General features: G+C 45.3%; 1 protein-coding gene across 5 annotated transcripts in view; it reads left to right on the top strand.

Annotated features, from left to right (window-relative positions):
- The first annotated feature begins 3,302 nt into the window (after positions 1-3,302).
- LOC147631248 (uncharacterized) overlaps positions 3,303-20,395 on the top strand; it is a 136,118-nt gene continuing 119,025 nt past the window's right edge. For all 5 annotated transcript variants that reach the window (XM_086809597.1, XM_086809596.1, XM_086809598.1 and 2 more), the window contains exons 1-4: positions 3,303-3,754; positions 12,221-12,405; positions 13,368-13,425; positions 13,513-13,572. In XM_086809597.1, coding sequence (XP_086665723.1) covers positions 3,365-3,754; positions 12,221-12,405; positions 13,368-13,425; positions 13,513-13,572 — 693 coding nt within the window. In that variant the 5' untranslated portion in view covers positions 3,303-3,364. The remainder of the gene's footprint in view (positions 3,755-12,220; positions 12,406-13,367; positions 13,426-13,512; positions 13,573-20,395) is intronic.

Below are 20,395 nucleotides of genomic sequence, written 5' to 3'. Positions count from 1 at the left end.
GTCACCCAAAATAGCCTATGGTTTATGTAGTGATGGGATCATTCCCCTTGATATGTCTAGAATATAGTATCATCCCAAAGTAAAGGGATAGTTCAAAAATCGAAAGATAATTGGTTACCTAGTGATCTCTATAAAGAGATCCAATATTGTTTCCTATTATATGAAAAAACAACTAGCTTCTTAGAAATCCCAAAAGAACCAGTAGATATCTCCAATCATATCAGCAGAACAAATTAAATTTATCTGTTACAACCTATCAAGGTATAAGCACTCGGGTATCTTTAAAGATAATCCCTATAAATATCACAACAATCCACATATTGTTCAGAGGATTGGTAGTCATGTTAAGCTTGTCTTAGGAGATCTTTTTGCCACCTATATGTAAAATAAATCATCATTGTCACTATGTATTAGTAGTATTATGAAATACGTTCTAATGGCGGCTTCTGGGCGACACTATTTTGACAAGAGAAGCTATATACATTCTCATGTGCACATGACCTCCCCTTATCTAACTAAATCGAGGGTTAAGTTCTTAAATTGTGAGTTATATTGACAAATTCTTTGGCCTATATTGAGGCCTAATAAAATTTACAGAGTCCGCGTAGTGCTAATGTATCAGTTTATTGAATCAGCATCATTGAGTACCATCAGCCATGCATGACCGGACATAAGCCTATTAACAATATGCTGGCTCGGGGGGCTGCGCGAGGGGGGGGGGTGTCACTCATAAATATGTAAGCATAACACGTGGGTTCAACAAAAGGGATTTTTAAAATCCCCTTTTTACACATTTTTTACATACAAAAGGGTACCATTTAAAGGGGGTATTCATAATTGAATAGAAAAAGGGTATGTTTTATTCATGAAAAATTCACAGATAAGGGATTTTTAATCTAAAACCGTAAATGTGTGACCTCCTTGGGCAATATTGGGTAATCCCAATAACTTAGAATGGGTTAAAAAATAGGGCCCTACGCTAGTCCCCATCGGCATTACCAAATATATTCAAGTTAAGATCTTACCTTAGCCTTTGCCAAAACAAGTGTTGTTAGAGTTGCAAATGTAGTTCTTTATGTGGGTATGCTAGCTCATCCGTCATGTCCTCACTCTACTAATTCCTTTGCTAAGAGCCGCATATGCAACTTCCCAATGTGGGTGTGCTAGCTTGTCCATTGCATCCTCACTCTGTATCACTTTTGATGGGAGTGAGGGGAAAAGAAAGAGGATAAGTGCTCCCCAAGGAGAAACACTAGGTCTAATGAAGCCCTTCTTCATTGAATCATCTAATTGCATTTTTAATTTTATGTATTCTTGAATGGTGAATTAGTAAGGGGCTTTCACATGAGACACAACACCATGAATGCACCAAGAATGATCTCTATGGCATGGTCAAATGGTCAAATGATATAAGATAAAGTATCCCATGAAGGTCGTCCAAAAAACATCCCCATACTCCTCTAACATTCTTTTCACATAAGGTGGGTGTTCTTCTTCTTCCTTCTCACTCTTTCTGTCTTTCTTCACACTAGGATTGCAAAGGTCTTATAGCCGTCTCTAATTCCACAAATTAGTTTCATGGCTGATATTTGTGATGATGCATTACATTTAGTCTCATCTCTCCTCTCAGTCTTCTTGCCCTCGGATTTCCTAAGAGTCATTCATCTAGAAGGTTGACAATCTATAATGGCATATTAATCATGCAACCAATCCATACCATGAATTGTATCATATTTTCCAAGATTCAATACCCAAAATTTTAGCTTTGGTGGACTATACATCACCTAATCTAAAGTCTAAGGATTCTATCTCTCCACTAATGAAGTTTTTTCTACCAATGGCCATCTCTCTAGGTCTTGTAGTCTTCATCTCCATTTTTAGTTAAAATTTTTCTACCATCCTAGGAGAGAGGAAGCAATGATTATTGTTAGAATTGACTAGAAATTCCATTTTCATTATTAGAAATAGTTCCTTTCACCCTGATTATAGACGCGTGATTATGCATATTTCTTGATTCTATTGCAGCAAAGACATGCAAAGAAGGGTCAATAGATTTACTTTCTTTTTCCACATAATCGTCTAAGGTTGATGGGTCATCTAGGGTTGCTATCTTTGGCTTCATCTCCAACTTGCTATCATTCTTTCAAAAAGACATCTTCTTGTTAGTACATTGGTACACTCATAGGTCTTATGTCCTTGCTCTTTGCATCCGTAACACAAGCCAAATCTCTTTGCTTATGTCCATGAATTCCAGATTGTTTTGTTGGCCACTCTTTAGAGCATTGCTTCTTTATTTGTTATGGCTTGCAGGTTGCATGCTTCTTTTTTGTTATTGGTATAGTCTTAGGTCTTATGTCCTTGCTCTTCGCATGGTAACACAAGCCAAGTGTCCTTGCTCTTGTCCATGAATTCCATATTGTTTTGTTGGCCACTCTTCATAGCATTGCTTCTTTATTTGTTATGGCTTGCAGAGCTGCATGCTTCCTTGTTAGACCTATGTATTAAATTGATTGCCTGCCTCTTTGAATTGCAAAAATCAGCAAGAGGCCTTTGATTATGATTTGAAGTACAATATGGAAATATGCACTTTCGGGGGTCCTCTCTCAATACTTTATTTTTGAACACTAAGTATTATTCATGTGTCCTATTCACTCAAACTCCATTCATGCATTAACTAATGGCTGCTATTTGTGGCCATTAAAGCCCTTACGTTTAAAGGTCTTAAACAACCATCGTACATCTCTCTCTACCCATAGTACGACTCCTGTATCCATGTGCCTCTTCTCTCTCGCCCCACATCAAATTACCTCTTTTATCTATTGTTGTACATAGAGAGAGAAGAGAGTTGCTTGGGCTAGATAGAGAGAATCCTCCCCAAGCCCTCCTAGAGCTTAGCATGCATGTACTTTTTCGATATGCATATAACAACTTCTTTAGCTTCCATGTGCAAAGAGAAGAGCCATGTGAGACAACAAGCCCTTTTGGACTTTGTTTTGAATGAGAGAGAGAGAGAGAGAGAGAGAGAGAGAGAGAGAGAGATGACGACGACGATCGAGGGGATCCCAACCCCCCCTTTTTCCTGTGCTGCATAGCGAATCCATGGAACCTAGAGAAAGAAAGAAGGACATGCATGCGATGAAACACATACAGAAGATTTAATACAAATTAAAGGTTCTCCCCAAAACCTTCAAAATTACATGTAAATGCTAGCATATTCCTCGTTAATTATTCAAATGGAACGTTTTGGTGCCGCATATTATTTTGCTAATAAAAGTGATAAGCAAGCCTGTTTCTTTTTGTGATCCAAATCAAATGCACGCTACCATCACCTACTTATAATTTTGATGTGATCTTGAATGCTTGTATGGAGGCGTCGATGGGCTACACGTCAACCCTGCCTCCTCATCCGGCACAGACAGCGCCAGCGTGTCGAAGGGCCTCTGCACTACCACTATCCCCATGCCGCCGGTTGCAACACTCTTCCTCGTGCTTGAGCTCTCCTCTTCGACCACCATCAGTCCTCCTCTCAAGTCACCTCTGCTATGGGCATGGCTATGGCGAAAGCAAGCAGCTCGAACCAGAATGGGTGGATGGGCAGACGAGCTTGGAGTGCATTGTTCACTCCCTCTGGCTAGGCCTCTTCCTGCAGCGGAGCTTCCCTTCAGAGACGCGCCGGTCCTTCATCACAGGCTTTCTGCAGCAGCATACAAGGCGCCTCGTCCACAAATGCTCACCTCACCTGTCTCCACCCCAGGTATTTTCTTGCCTTTACCTTAACATGTATTGAGGTTAGGCTTTGTGGTAGACCTACATTGAGTTCATTTTTTTGATTGATTATGTATAGCATTTTCCCTATGTTTATACATTTAAAGCCCCTTTTTCTCCGCCAAAGAGGTGATAGTCCAAGTGGTAAAGTGTTTGCCTAGGACCGAAAGGTCTTGGGTTCAAACCCTGCTTGGACCCCTCGGCGGCACCTCGCATCCGCGCTCTCCATAAGCTTCCCTTTCGGCGTCGATCGTGTTCTGGCCGCCTTTCCCAGGAGGACTCCAGTGTAGCCCCTCCGCTCTCTGTGGTCGAGTGTGCTCGTCGCCCTCTTCAGAGGGCCGCGTAGATGATCTTGTAGCTCACGACACCAGCGTGGCTGGGACGTTGAGCGAGTTGTAATGTTAACTATTAGTAGGATCTCTCCCGGAAAAAAAAAAAAAGCCCCTTTTTCTCCAAGTTGTCACACATGCATGGTGAATATCATTCTTGGGGATGAAGACATTGGGGATGGCAAAAGAGGAGTGACTTGGCCGAATAAATCCATTCCGCAACGATTTGTCTAGTTGCTTGTCCCTTCCTCCATTTTGCTCAATCTATAGTGGAACTTGCAAGGTGGTTGAGTACCTGGCAACAACTGAATTGTGTAGTCTCGTGGTGTGAGGGACTCCTCCCAAGGATTGCTTAATACACAACAAGAGTAGTACAGTCAAAGAAGGGTGCAGGCAAACTCACCACTCAACCGTAGGATCGCGTTCGCAAACCTCCCGGTGTAAGGTTCCACTCCCACGAGTCCATGTCATTTAGCCATGGCGTCCCATACCACTAGTGCCTGCCCATAGGAGCCCTCGGCAAGACTACCCATGATCCACCATGCCCATGGCTCTTGGTCTAGGTCTAGACCACAATGAATCGATAATAACCCAAGACTCACTTATAATCCCAAGGCTCCCCTAACCTTGCTGGATTTGTCCCTAACTCCAATGGTTAGTGCTAGGTACGTAACAATCCTTCCCACTTAGGACATATCGTCTCTTGGAAATAAATGAAGGAGAATCTAGCTACCTGCATGAACTGTCTTTGAATCAAGTTTACACCTGCCTATCAAATCCACATAGCCATGTATCAAGTAACCAACTCAATTGAAGTTGCTCCTCCACCAGCATATGATCGTGGGAACAAGACAAAAAAAACAGAACCTTCTTAGGTCCGTGAAGAACATAAACCGTCATTTAATCCTTCAACTCCTCATGGAATTGGAAACTTGAAATCGCTGAAAAAACTATCTGCTAGCTGCCATATAATACCCATCCTTTTCAGGATTTGGTAAATCCTTGTACCTAGGGGATATTATACCTCTCTAAGAGACTCATAAAACTATCAGGCACCACAAGTGTGTCTCCTTCAAGCTATCAAAGTCTCAAGGAATCATGGTTTTAACCCAATTCCTACCAAACATAATCTAGCTATTGCCAGAACTATATGCTCAGTAGTATCATAGGCAAACTTGATCATAGGGATGTACCTCTCCCCATAAAACGGTTGGTTGGAGCTATATGCACAAAGTGTAACCTCCAAAACCTGATTCCATCCTCTATTTCTGTCCATTGAATGAATAGAAAAACTTAAGTCTGTCGAATCTCGGGATGACCTGCTGAAGGTGTGCTGCAACAATCATAAGAGATATCTCCCCTAATCTTAGCTTAATCTGGCTCACAGACCGTATTATTATAGAACAATAACTTGTTATGAAAAAAAGTACTGACTGCCTTTCATCCTAACAGTGGAATGATCCTTGAGACCTGGTCTAAATCAATGGAGCTCCGTGCTTGGACCTCTATCAATACCGATTGAAAGGCCCATGGGCTGGACATAGCTCTCTCAAGGAATCATACAAGTCAATCCAAAAAACTGGGTGAAAGATTCACCCTCCCAATCCTAGCAAACCCATTCAAATTACCTTTCCGTTTTTTCGTGTCAAGTCTTGCGTAAACCCTGTCCACCTTAGGGTAACTATCCCCCATAAGGATAGGACATAGCAAGGTTAGAAAATATAGACACACCCAGAAACTCTACATGTCGTAGATCATAGTGTCCCATACCACTAGGATACACACCATATAAAATTTCCTTGGGACCTTTAAAGTCGAGTCAGGGTGATCAATCCTTTTCCAACTGAGTCTTGGTGTCCACCCCATGTCATGTTCCACCCTATAGGTAAACCATCAGAAGAAATAATGAAATAATTCACACATGTCCTCATATCTGACAACTCTCGTTCTAGTGGAGCTCCCGTAGGGAAATATAGCTTGTGATGTGTCCCAATCATGAGATATTTTGACAATTGTCAAACAATCTTGTCCTCCCCCAGCTGGCTTATCCTGTAAGATGCCGTACTCATAGGTTGAAACTTGAGATTGTGGGATCCAAACAATGGTGTGATCAACCAACCGTCCATCTAGAACACCACAAACTAACTCAGCAAAGGAAACAACTGCACGCAACCTTCTTGGACCGTTCAGTCAATTAAGATTGGGCTCCTAGGGGACCTTGGGCGTGAGCGTCCCTAAATTGAAATTGCGCGGATTTCTCAACCTTGCATTGATGCTTTCGAAACCATTGTCTCCCAAACATCTAACTTAACCATTATCATCCACAATCAAACATTAGATGAAAGTGTACAAACACAGTGAAACACCTCATTACAAATACGAAAATCCTGCTAAGTTTACAAAATAGAGGGTGGGATTGCAAAATCCCCGTTCAAACATGTTGGAGTACTTTCGATTACAAAGGACAAAATATGGCCCTTCCAATCTACATGGACGTCAGAGCTATAAAACCGTTCTTTTCTTAGTATAACATCGACCCTATCTAGATTCATAATCAAAAAATCTAGGGACTTTGTATGACTTTGAATAGAGATCGGTAACCAAGAAACATGCTTGTCCCAGATTTGTCCATGTCTCGCCACCAAGTTCACACAATACACATGATCACTGTTAGAATTGTGCATCTTAGTGTTTTGGGGCTTTACTATTTATTTGGTATTTATTGGATTTTCTCCTATTTATTTATCCAGGGCCAGTCGGCCAGCCCTAGAGGCTGTTGGCCAGGTCTCTACTCCACTATATAAGGAGTTCCCCTTTATTCACTCATTCATCCATTTCCCTTGCACATAGTTCAACACTCAGTTGGTGGCCATTGCCATTGTAAAGCTTTACTGCTGTTATAAAAGGTGATCTTGTCCAACTCTCTCAATCTCCTTTGCACTCTCTCATATGTTTACTGTTTATGCTTCCGCCTGTGCTATCTCCTTCATGGTATCATACGCTTAGGTCCAGGCTGCTCCAAACTCTGCAAATCTGCCCACTTTGCTGTGCGTTTTTGCTTCCATCACTTCTTCGGCTAAAGATCAGTCCCATACAAGAGCTGCGTTTCAGTACCTTGCTGCGTTTCTGGTCCAGCCCTCTTCTGGTGGTTGCTGTCGGCCAGCCCTACAGGTTGTGTTTTGCTCTTCAGAGGCAGTTTTTGAAGTGTTCTGGCTGCGTTTTCTTCTACAGCATCTGTTGGTGGTGCGTTTCTTTCTCGTGGTGCTGCCAGACAAGTGGCCCTACATTGTCTTCTTCCTCCACGAGTCCCTGCCCTTCTGGTAGGCGGTTCCCGGTGGATCTTGGACTGTTTTGCTGCTGCCCCGCCGCTTTCTCTCTACGGTTTGAGAGGGGGCTGATTGTTCTTGGTGCCTCGCTTCGTTGGAAAGCACTTGAGAGTTGAGATTTGTTCTTTGTTGTTGTGGATATGGCTCCCCCCTGCACGAATAAGGATGACAAGTTGAAAGGACCCAACTATGCTCATTGGAAGCTTCCGATGCGGATCTGGTTCAAACACAAGGGTTTGTGGGACATTGTTCAGGGCACTGAACGGAAGCCCGAGCGTCCTCAAAACTCTCGGCGGTGGACTCAAGATCAAGAGGATGAATTTGCTGTGGAATTACAAGACTGGGAGAATTAGGACTCGAAGGCGCATTCTGTGCTTGTGCAGACCATCACCAAGGAGGTCTCACCGGCAATGCAAACTCTCACCAGTGCTCATTAGGTATGGTTAAAATTGGAGGATCTCTTTGCTCGAGATTCATCGATGAGGGTAGTTACCTTGCAGGGGCAGCTCTACGGCTTGTTATTTCCTGAAGGCAATTCAAAGTAGTCTTTTCTCATGAAAGCCAAGGTTATCCATGACTAGTTACTGGCTATGGGTGCTACTTTGTCCTCTTCTCAGCTGGCTGCTCTTATCCTCACCAAGCTTCCTCCGGACTATGATATGATTTCTCGATCTTTGCGGAGCCAAGTCACATCCACTCAGTTGGATTTTGATGATCTTAGCTCTCTACTTTTGGAGGAGGAGTCCGTTCTCATCTCATAGGGTAAGTTGAAGGTGTCAGCCAACAGTTCTGATCAGGAACTTTCCTCAGTTCAGAAGAAAGGTCGGAGTCACTGCTTCTCTTGCGGGAAAAGAGGACATCTATCCAAAGATTGTTTGTCCAGGAAGAAGGACAAGACCAAGGGCAAGGCTTCATCTCAGAGAAAAGGTAAAGACATGACACAGGATAGTGATACAGATTCTAGTACCACTTCTAGGGCTCCCAGGGCGCTTTCGGCTCAGGAGACCCCAGATTGTGTGCTTCTCTAGTACACATGCAGTTTCCCCCCATGTGCTTCCAGCCAGAAGAGGCTTGTGGACGGGGGAGGGGGCTGATTGCAGCTCCACTTACTGGTGCATGGGGAACGTGGTTCGGAGTTCCAAGCATTAGACATCTGGTAGGACATGGTTACCTTTGGTACAGCAGAGATTATGAACTGGATCTGTTCCAAGTTCATTGTTCGAGGCTTTTGGGACGTGATGTGTTCCGTCCACTGTTGGGGATCATGGGCGTGGTATGTCCAGCAGCTCATCATCTATTTTTGGAGTTCACTGCACACTTATGTGGGAATTCGTGGCCAAGCAAAGTTCCTTGTTGTTCGTGGTGACATCTTGTTTCGAGGAAACAGGTTGGTGGGTGCTCTCTCCGAGGTGATTCCAGTATTTGCGGTGCTAGAGGGTCCATGGTTGCATCTTCATCAACTTATCTTCTTTCGACTCTTGCACACTATGAGCTGCAGAGGGGGTGTTAGAATTGTGCATCTCAGTGTTTTGGGGCTTTACTATTTATCTGGTATTTTAGTGGATTTTTTTCTATTTATTTGTCCAGGGCCAGTCGGCTAGCCCTAGAGGCAGTCGGCCTGGTCTCTATTCCACTATATAAGGAGTTCCCCATTATTCACTCATTCATCCATTTCCCTTGCACATAGTTCAACACTCAGCTGCTGGCCATTGCCGTTGTAAAGCTTTACTGCTGTTATAAAAGGTGATCTTGTCTAACTCTCTCAATCTCCTTTGCACTCTCTCATATGTTTACTGTTTATGCTTCCGCTTGTGCTATCTCCTTCAATCACTTGGTTGCATCTTCACTCCTAGCTTTTGCACAAGTTTAGCATTAACGAAGTGAGTGCTACGAAGGTCAAAAGGATGTGTACAGTCTCCACTAACATCGAACCATACATACGTTTCAAGTCGTTAGAACCGAAGATTGCCCTGCTGATGAAAACACATTCCATGCAAGCGCTCTAACCTAAAACAAAAGTATCCACGGAAGAAATTTGAGGGTTACCTGTTACTTCGGTCAAATGAGCATTTGGGAGGGGGAGGGGAGGGCAGGGCGTTTCACTTGCGGTCATAAGGGCTATATGAAGGCGAGTTGTCTTTGCCTTTGGACAACTCGCCTTCATATAGCCCTTATGACCACAAGTGAAACACCTTGCCCTCCCTAATGTTTTGAAGGGTCTGCTGGTGCTTTTGATCCTTCTTTGGATTAGGTTCACTTGACGCGTGGGTTTAATTCTGTGGAGCCTTCTTAGACTTAAACGTTTTGGGATTTTTGACGTTTCGGGACAAAATGTTTCGTCTTTTGGCTAAGAAACACGGAGGTTTCGTAGTTTTTTCTATATAAATACAATAAAATGGTTTAAAACTTGTACTCTTTTCTTATTATTAATATAAATACATCTTCACTAAAAAAAATAAAAATGGTTTAGAACTTGTAGTTTGTAGAATTATTTGTAGGCCTACCTAGTGCTAGCTAGGCACTTAAAATATGGTAAAAGCTTAGGCAATTGTGGTCACAATTGGGCAATTGGGGAGTTGTGGAATTGTGACTTGTGAGAGATTGGGGATTTATGAGAAATTGGGCAATTAAGAATTTAGGGAATTGGAAATATTGGGGAATTTGTGAGAAATTGGGGGGGAGAGAGAGAGAGAGAGAGAGAGAGAGCCCAACATTAAAAAAAACATTTAGATAAATTTTTTAAAGAAACGAAAAAAAATTCCCATTTCTGAAACGTGTTTCTATCATTTCGGCTGTTTTGAGGTTTTGGAGTTTCTCAGCCCAGAACCACGTGTCTATGTGACTATGTCTCACTGGCAAAAGCCTCAGGTGAGAAAGGAGCGATTGTTGTGGGTCCTGTAGGAGCCACTGCACCAATCACTGCGCGTTGAAGTAAGACGACCTGATCCTGCAAAAGTTGGATCTCTTCCTGCAACTCAGCTTAGAGTTTTGCCATCTGCTAAGTTTTCTCAACCCCTTCTACCACCTTCTGATGCACTTTAGAAAACTTTTCTTTTGAGGATTTGGGGATTAGTAGATCTCATAGCATTCAATTAAAGCTTTTGTGCAGCAGATTTGTTCACCAATCTGGTGTCTCAGGCTTCCTTGGCTCCTCATCTTCGGCTTCTCGGAGTTTGTTTAGCATCTGGTGTTGAGAGGGGTTGTTAGCATAGACATCCCCATATTCTGCCCATGTATTGTGTCCACATTTGATCTCTTTTATGGCCCTTGATTGTGGGCTGGCCACCCCTATTTTCAGCCTAATTTTCCCCATTTTCCTGGTATTGCACCTCCAGTCGGCTAGCTCCTTTTCTCTAGTCGGCCAGGTCTTTTGTTCCAGTGGGCCAGCCCCTCATGACCTATATATAGGTGGGCTAGCCTCTTCACTTTTTAGTAGTTTGGTCATCTTTTGTATCCATCACTTATGAGACCTTTATGTCTCTTCTCGGGATTGCTTTCATTGCAGTATATTGAGCTTATTAGCTTCATATATATATCTCTCTCTCTTGCACATCTCAGATCAGCACACTCTAGTGCTTATCTTTCTTCCGCTTTGTGCACTCTTTCAAATATGCAGCACAGAAGCTTTGAATTTGTCCAAAAAGGTGTTTGCAAAAGAAAGCCCCAAAATATATGTACCTTTGTGAACAAGATGCTGGTCTGAATTGAGCTGCCTCTTTTCTCTTTTCGACAAAAGCACAAAGGTACACCAAGAAGCCCTTGGATGACCACCCGGCGGCAGTGTCTTAGAGCTGTGGGTGCAGCTCGGGCAGAAGCGGCGGTGATCTCATAGCCGTGAGGCTGGGTAGAGGCAGACGGAAGGCTGAGACGCCGGCGGCTGAGGTTGCTGTCGTTGCAGTATCACCATCTGGAATGGTGGTGGATCTTGGCTGACTACCGGTGGCAGTAGTGCTGGCTGCAGTAACACCACCCATTGGCCGGGCTGAGCCACCTTTGACGCCCGCCTGACTAGCTGGCAGTGCACAGCTCTGGAGTGGCGCCTGGCTGCGGATCGGCGGTTGGAGGCGGCGCCTAGCTCTGAGCGTGTCTAGCAGTAGCTGATCAGCAGATAGGGTGCGCAGAACTGCAGCAAGCAGAGATATAAGCGATTGATTTGTACAGCTCTGATACCAACTGTTGACTGTTGTACCTTAGGAATGCAAAGAGCACAGTTGTGAAAGAGAGAGAGAGAGAGAGAGAGAGAGAGAGAGAGAGAGAGAGCAGCAAGATTATTAGCACAATAGCAAAGGGAGTAGGGAAAAATACAAGAGTCGTGGAAAGCATATTTTCATTATGATAAATGGTCCTTTTTAAGGAGAGGCCCTCTTTACAAGGTGTGGGCATAGGCTGCCCCCACATGCCACATGTCAAATATGATGCCAAGTGTGCCTAATAGGTGTCACTTTGTCACACATCACTACTTACATAATATCCTTCTAAGAGGCTGTTACCACAGAAAAGAACTCATACACTCTAGCGGTTGTTCACACACATTGGAACTGCTTTATTTAAAGCCTAAGCTTACACATAATACAGTGCTAGTTTACACAACCACCTAGCACTTGTTTATTCCCACATAAATCACTATTTAATATTTAACAATACTGCCTAACTAATGACTGTATGTAGATAATTATGTTGACTTGTTTTGGAGTGTTTTTGAAGGATGCCACGAAAATCTTTCCACACACAGAACACGTATCAATGTTGTATTATTGGCTGAGAATTTGATGGTAACTTGTTTTTTTTTGCAATTTGCAGCTCATGGCAATGACGAGGCCACATACCTTTTCAAGAAGAGTTGCTTTGATGATACCTTTCTTGGTTTCAGCTAGCACATCCTGCAACAGCACAGCTGCAGTTACAGGTGCTGAAGACTTTAATAATGCTGGGAGATCCTTTCTTCAAAATCTTGGTATCGGGGATCCGGATATTTACTATCCTAGGTGTGACCTTGTTGAAGTCGAAGTCTTGTACTGAAATGATTTCCCTCTGCTGTTTTAGCTGATGAGAAATTGTTATATTTGATTGGAATCTTCCCTTTAGTTCTTGGGTCTGCGCTTTATCCTGGAAGAAGTGATAAAGATTTAGAACACTATGAAGGTGTTCTTTACCTATGAAGATTTAGGACACTATGAAGAGGTCCTTTTTAGTGTTTACCCATGAAGATTTGAACCCTATATAAGACATTTTTTATGTATTAACTTGTGTGTGCATATGTGCGTGCATCATACTTTTGGATACTGATGATGTGAGTAGGTATTGCACAGCATGTAAGTGTTGTTTATTTGTGAAAATTCATACACTATTTTTATTTATTAACTTGTGTGTGTGAAAGTGCGTGGGTCATACCCTTGAATGCTGATGATGTGATTAGGTATGGCACAGCATGTAAACGTTCTTTCTTCATGAAGATTCGAACACTATAAAGGACATGTGTCTTTTTCTAACCTGTGTGCAAACATGTCTCATACTCTTGATGTGACAGGATATGTCATAGCATGTAGTCTTTGCTATGTATGATAAAATAGATTATGTGAAGCGCTTTGAGTAGATTTCAATGAAGTCAAAGCTTGCAAGTTTCTAAACTCGAAATTCCAGAAATAACATGCACACATTCAAGTGTGCATGCATGGGGACCCCACAACTTGCAAGACTGCACATACATGTACACGTTGATGTACATGTACAGGCGCACACACATGTAGTGTGCATGCTACAGTGTCGTGTATGAGGATTACATTTGAAGTGTACAGAAGACACATGCAGTGTGCATACTACAGTGTTGTGCACGAGGATTACACTTGAAGCGTACACAATTTGGTTTTGTTTCAGTGTAAGGCTGGCATATGTGCCATTCAGATGCATCAGATTTGTCTTATTAACTTTTAGGAATTTTTAATTGCAGGTTGTTTGAGGGTTCTTGGATTTGTGATTCAACATTGGTGGCTGTGGATACACCTCAGGTCAAATAAGCCCCAGTTTTGCATTTTGAATTGGTCGTTTGACTTAATGTTTTTGCATTCATTTGACTAGTCTAAGTCTGGTCATAGGGTGAAGATAAAGCAGATTCAAAGAGTATCGAGTTTTCTCGCAAGCAGTTGGGATACACTGTAAGTGGTTTCTCACTTGATTGCTAGTTTGGCCACCAAGTAGAGAGAGAGAGAGAGAGAGAGAGAGAGAGAGAGAGAGAGAGAGAGAGAGAGAGAGAGAGAGAGAAATGAAATGAAATGTTATATTAACGTCTTCAAAAGGCCAAAGTGACCTATGAGACCAAAGTTACAACCATGTGACATCTGATACACTGTCTGGAAAAGAAAAGAAAGAACTGAAGGTAAGTATCTAGCCCTACAATACATCAGTAGGGAGCATCCGGAAGTAGCAACTAGGGAGAGTGGGAAGCTAATGCTACTAGTCAAAATGGGGTACATGAGTAATACATGAATATGGGGGAGTACAAAAGTGACAGTGAGTACAATAGTATATGGCTGGAGTGGTAATCATCCTAGGAGCTCTAGCATGGGTCTCTGTCGGATGGCCTGGATATTTGCCATAGTGAGATGCCTGGTCGGACGAGCCCGATGCCTTGCAATGATGCTCTGAATCCTCCGGTGTAGGCACCGTCTCCGATGTGAGGATCCGCGAACCCTCGGGCGTCTGGATCTGCCCAACTGGATAGCTCTCTCAACTAGAGTCCCACGGGGTGCCTGTTGCTGGGCTGTCGGCTGTGTGTCCTCCCGGGTAGTCCCTCTAAAGAAGTCAGTTATCTGTCTCTGTGTGGACTCCCTGCCAGTCGGGCGTCTGCTCCTGATAATGGACTCTCTGAGCCTGCGGATCTCCAGGAGATAAAAACCCAAGCATCTGTGATCACAATAGTCCATGACTCTAGCCAGGGGTCCAAATCCCTCTCTCAAAAGGCAATGGTAGCGCCCTCGAATCTCATAATATGCTGTGCGGCGACCGATGTAGTGCTCCTCCGTCTCTGGCTCTATCCAACAAATCTGACAAATCCTGTCCCCTAGAGGTATGCCTCTAAATCTGCCTATCTCTATCTCTAACTGATGTGAAGAGGTGCGGATCTGGCGTCTGAATGTGTCAAGGTGAGAGAGGGTGCCTCCAGAGAGTACTGGAAGTGTGGAAGTTTGTCTAAACTGAACCCATGGAGCTCAAACCAGGATGCTATCTGCGCATACCTACATGAAGTGTCTCCCTCCATGGCTAGCTGATGAGAGGACTCTAAAGCAAGTCGTGCATAACGGTGTCGCGGAAGCTCCCAGGTGCTATGAATGAAGGACACTAATCTGGCAAGAGCCTCGACTACGATCGGTGGTGCTCCCATCTCGGCTCTGATAATCTCATGGGGTACCGAGGCCTTAGCCCGAATCATCCTGGAGATCATGGACACAAGTGGTCTCTCCATCGATCTCCATCCATCGTATGTGCGTCCTGATTGACTGTGACGATCTAGGCTAGGCCCGAAGATCTGTACTCCATATAGCATAGCCGATGTGACCAGCGTGTCAAAAAGCCACAGCTTCGTGCGTGGCTCTTGAAACTGTACCTGTGAGCACATCCTCTCTAGACCTCCTAGTGCTGCATATCCTCTAGTCAGTCTGGCCTTTGCTGCCCCCCTCATGGAAAATGTGGGCCCAGTGAACACCACTCCAAGATATGTGTATGAGTCAACATACTCCACTGTCTCCTGCCCATATGTGAAAATAGGCACTGATCTCCAGACCCACTGAGCTGTAGTATTAAACACCATAACCTTGGTCTTACCAAGGTTAACTGAGAGGAGAGATTGTATAAAATGTCTATGTAGTATGAAAGAAAGAAGGAAAGATGGTATAAAATGAGTACATATGATACATGAAAGACCCAAGGGTCTATAGACCCAAGGATCTATGAGACTGAAAATGAATACATATGATACATGAATAATTGGATGTCATCAGAAAACATGACAAAAATAAACATCTACTAAATATAACGGGCCCATGTACTATGAGCCCGTGTATACAAAAAAGAGACTCAAAGCTTATCCTCCTCCTCTTGAATGGTGTAAAATGCAGCACGGTCCACCTCTTGCGGTGGTACATCTCTATGATGTCTGAGGATGTCTTGTATTTGCAACTGGTGGGTGGAGGGTCTAGTGTGAGAGACTCCTCCCAAGGATCACCAGATACATAGGGATAAACCAGATTAGAGAAACCAAATAAAAGGGGTGCAAGCAAGTTCACCACCCAACCGTAGGTTCGCGTTGATAGGTTTTTGTGTCAATACCTTGTTCCCAATAGATGTGCTCGCCTAAAACCCATGAATAAGAATAAGCCTGTAGAGTATGGTTAGAAACTTAGGAAAATAGGGGCTTTTGCATGGCCTTCTTCTAAATAGAACTAGCTGTTGTCAGCCCCAGCTAAATGAAGAAAGAGCTCTTGCATGCGTGAGTGGACGAGGAGAGAAGTAATCGAGTGTTCTCTCTTTCTGTCTCAACCCCATGTCGGAGGGTTGTTGAGACAGGCTCAATTATCATCTATACGTAGAAGGGTTTTAATGGTTTTGATTGATGAGTTGTTTATGCTGTTTCATAGTCACAAGTAACGGGGGACGGGGACGGGGACGGGATGAGGGACGGCCAAACATAAGTAGGGAACGGGGACAGGGGAGGGAACGACACTCAAAAAATATTTTTTTAATAAAGTTTTTCTACTCTACACTTATTCTACTTTGGAAGTACATCAAAATGAGCACAAATTTACATAAAATGGTAAGCTTTTGAGTCATATTAACACCGGATGGTGGCCGATTGTGGCCAGATAGCATGAGACGATTCCGGAGAAGGTTGGCAACCAGGCTACATGCATATGCGGTGAGTTATTATACACCTACTGCATATGGGCTGTAAATTTTGGGTCCGTTGCGGCGCGCAGTTTCACACCAGCCTACTTGGGGGAAGGTGCGGAGGGGGGCGTGAGCCCCTCTTTGCAGGGGGTCCGGGGGGGAGATGACTCCCCCCCGGCCCGAAGGGCCGTTTATGCTAAAGCCTAAACTCCATGCTTGTAGCCTTGTAGCCTTGTTCTTATATAGATATTAGATAGGCAAGAGAGAGGCAAGGGCAAGTGAGAGAGAGAGGCAAAGGCCAAGGCCCAAGGCCCCAAGGCTCAAGCCTAAAGGCCAAACCTCAAGGCACGAGAGAGGCAAGGGCCAAGGCATGTTAGAAGTCATCTCCTGTCTAGTTTTATACACCAGGGCCCTTGTTGTGGGTGTGCCCGCCCTTATGAGGTGTTTTATCATTTTTCCTCACTCCCCGTATTTTTCCCCTATTTTTCCCATTTTTTTAGAGGCTTGGGAGGGCTGCCAGAGGGTGCCAAGAGCAGTACAGTGCTGGCCGACTGGGTGTTTATCAGTCGTGGGCACTCTTGCTGCTGGCCGACTGGTTTTCATCAGTTGTGGGCACCAGTTTGCTGGCCGACTGCATTTATGCAGTCGTGGGACCTCTTTCTTCATTCGTGGGCACTTTAGTGTTGGCCGACTAGGGAGGTATATATAGGACCCCAGCCCCCATACCTCATTTGTATCATTCCTCGGGATCTTCTTGTGTATATAGAGCAGAGTTACACGCCTACATCTCTCTCTCTCTTGTGCTGTTTTTCTGCCTGCGTTTTTGCTCTTGTGTTCCCAGATTTGGTCATCATGCGTATTCTGACATGGTATCAGAGCCTTAGGCTCTAGATAGGTCTTGGGATTTGTGTGAGCAAGAGGGGGACTGTTTTAGTGGCTGATTGGTGGACTGTTTTGGGCTGATCGGGAAGAGGAGAAGCAAGAGGAAGGCGGGCTGATTTGCTGGACAGCCACTTGCAGGTTTTATTCCTTCTTTGTTCCCACCCACCGACCCTTTTCAGAGTACATCCCCGCTATGGCAGATCTGTTTGAGATGGCCGAGAGACATGTGAAGATCCCGACACTCCCCACGTTCCCGGTGGACCGTCAGTTGGACGGGAGCAACTACGGCATATGGAAGGTGATGATGGAATCCGTTCTGGAGTCTTACGACCTCGCGGATTTCGTCGTTGTTGGTGTTCCACGGCCAGAAGTAGAGGAAGGGGAGTTACCGTCAATCCGGAAGGACCGGGAGGCCCAGACACAGATGTGGGATCGTGTCAACGCCAGGGTCCGTTCGTTTATTTTCCTCAACTGCACACCACAGGTCATCAATCATGTAAAGCACATGACGCTGGCCAGAGGTATATGGCAGCATTTGGCCTCACTTTACAACAGGGTATCGCCCATGAAGAGGATTTCCTTGGAAGTACAGATGCGGGTTATGAGCCCTGCAAAGTCGTCGACGATGCGGGAGCATATTAACAAGTTGCAGGCTCTTCAGCAGGAAGTTCTTCAGGCTGGGAAGAAGATATCGTCAAAGGACATGGCCATAACGTTGCTGTCACATTTGCCCTCTTCGTACTCAGCATTTTACTCCTCTTTGATTACGAGTGGCAGGCTCAGCACCATCACGTGGGAGGAGCTTGTGCCCATGGTCCTGGACCAGGAGGAACGATTCACGAACCCTCCTCAGGGTGGAGGTTCGGAGGCCTTAACTGGCCAACGGTCGAAAGGCCGTAACACGGGCAAGGGGAAGGCTTCGTCGGAGAAGTCTTCTGAGAAGATGTCCGTTAGTGACCGCGAGAAACTGAAGGCAGAGAGGACCTGTAATGATTGTGGCGAGAAAGGCCACTACTGGAGGCAGTGTCCCAAGCGGAAGATCGAGAAGGGTGAAGACTCCTCAGCAGCAATCATGAAGACTCCGGCTTTTGTGCACCTGGAGGTGATGGACACCGATGCTTCATTTTCTTCAGGCAGGGAGGAGATTGGAGGACTCTCGGCAACGGATACTTGGGAGTGGATTCTCGATAGTGGTGCTTCTAGGCACATGACTCCTTCCCGTTCCGGTTTACAGGATCTCTGCAGGCTTTCTGGTCATATTCTTACTGGTGATACGTCCACTATCCCAGTTCACAGTGAGGGCAGGATGGAGATAGTTCCCGATGGCAGAGGGGGGAAGCATTCCTCCCAGGTGTTGTATGTTCCGGCACTTGGTTTTCATCTGTTGTCAGTGCATCAGGTTTGCAAGACTGGCGTACGGGTGGAGTTTGATGAGCATTTTGTTGCTCTCCGGGACAAAGCAACAGGCCAAGTGGTTTGGGAAGGTGGAGTGGAGAATGGAGTTTACAGGCTTTCAGCACTCTCTCCCCCAGGTCCTCAGGATTGTGATGAGTGGCAGTCTGGTAATGGCTACTCAAGTGTGGATACGCTGCAGGTGCGGGCTTTCCGAGACCAGGTGGTGGATAGCTTGCCAGTAGATGGCAGCAGTTGGCAGGAACTATCCAGTACTGATGTTGGTGGTTCTTGTGTTCGTGAGTCAGAGGAAGCTGAACAGGTCACTTATGCTCTGATGTCTCGTCGTGTTCGGGACATAGAACTTCCAGTAGTTGAGGATGTTCTTTCCACGGGGACCTTTCGGAAAGCCAAGCAAGTGGCAGGTGATTACTTGCAGAAGGAGGTGGTTTCTCCAGGCTTTGTGGTTCCGGATTCAGAGGGGGCTGTTGACAGGTTTCATCAGGTTTCCAGGACTTGCTTGTGCACCGTAACAGGTGTTGATCCTTGTGAGCAGTGTGATGTCTCTGTGACTCAGAAGCTGTATGGTTCATTGATCTGGTTGATGGACACTAGTTTGGACGGGAGCTTTCTGATGAGGCGGCTGAGCTCATGGTTGCAGATGTCTCTTTGGGAGGCAGGATTGCGTTTCCTGTGGTTTCTGCGGCATGCGAAGGATCATGGACTCTTGTACACAGGAGGGGGATTGTTGGATGGAGTCCGACTCCACGGTTGGAGTGACTCGGTTTGGGGAGGAGATCCGGACACAAGGAGATCTACTTATGGCCCAGGAGCAGTTTTACGGAGCAGGAGGAGGTTACATTGCAGGTTTGGGCTTCCACTGGAGGAACCCATGGTCATCCAGAGGCACGTTGTTCGTGAACAGATCGTTACTGATGACATCTTGCTAGAGTTCTGTTTGACGGAGGACAGTACGGTGGACCTCTTCACGAAGTCGCTCTCTCTGGATTTGCTCAGGCGGCACCCCAGCTCCCAGTGTTGGTTACACAGCCAGGAGTTGAGAGGGGGTGTTAGAAGTCATCTCCTGTCTAGATTTATACACCAGGGCCTTTGTTGTGGGTGTGCCCGCCCTTATGAGGTGTTTTATCATTTTTCCTCACTCCCCGTATTTTTCCCCTATTTTTCCCATTTTTTCTGAGGCTTGGGAGGGCTGCCAGAGGGTGCCAAGAGCAGTACAGTGCTGGCTGACTGGGTGTTTATCAGTCGTGGGCACTCTTGCTGCTGGCCGACTGGTTTTCATCAGTCGTGGGCACCAGTTTGCTGGCCGACTGCATTTATGCAGTCGTGGGACCTCTTTCTTCAGTCGTGGGCACTTTAGTGCTGGTTGACTAGGGAGGTATATATAGGACCCCAGCCCCCATACCTCATTTGTATCATTCCTCGGGATCTTCTTGTGTATATAGAGCAGAGTTACACGCCTACATCTCTCTCTCTCTCTTGTGCTGTTTTTCTGCCTGCGTTTTTGCTCTTGTGTTCCCAGATTTGGTCATCATCTCCGCTGCGTATTCTGACAGGCCCATGGCCCAAGGCCCAAGCCTCAAGGCCCAAGCCTCAAAGGCTCAAGGCCTCCCCAAACGGCCAAGCCAAACGGCTAGAAACGGCCCGGCAAATGGCTAGAAACGGGCAAAAGAAACCACAGAATGGCTCCCTGCCGTCCCCCCACAGTGCCGTCCCCCACAGCCGTCCCCGTTCCTACTGCCGTCCCCTTCACTGTCCCTTGTGAGGGACGCCTCCAGGGGGACGTCCGACCGTCCCCTGCCG

Source organism: Cibotium barometz, chromosome 15 (assembly GCF_041138505.1).
Source record: "Cibotium barometz isolate CiBa-2024 chromosome 15, ASM4113850v1, whole genome shotgun sequence".
In the NCBI taxonomy this organism is placed as follows: Eukaryota; Viridiplantae; Streptophyta; class Polypodiopsida; order Cyatheales; family Cibotiaceae; genus Cibotium; species Cibotium barometz.
The sequence above is the reverse complement of the archived record's forward strand: the minus strand, read 5'-3'. Positions and strand labels throughout refer to the sequence as shown.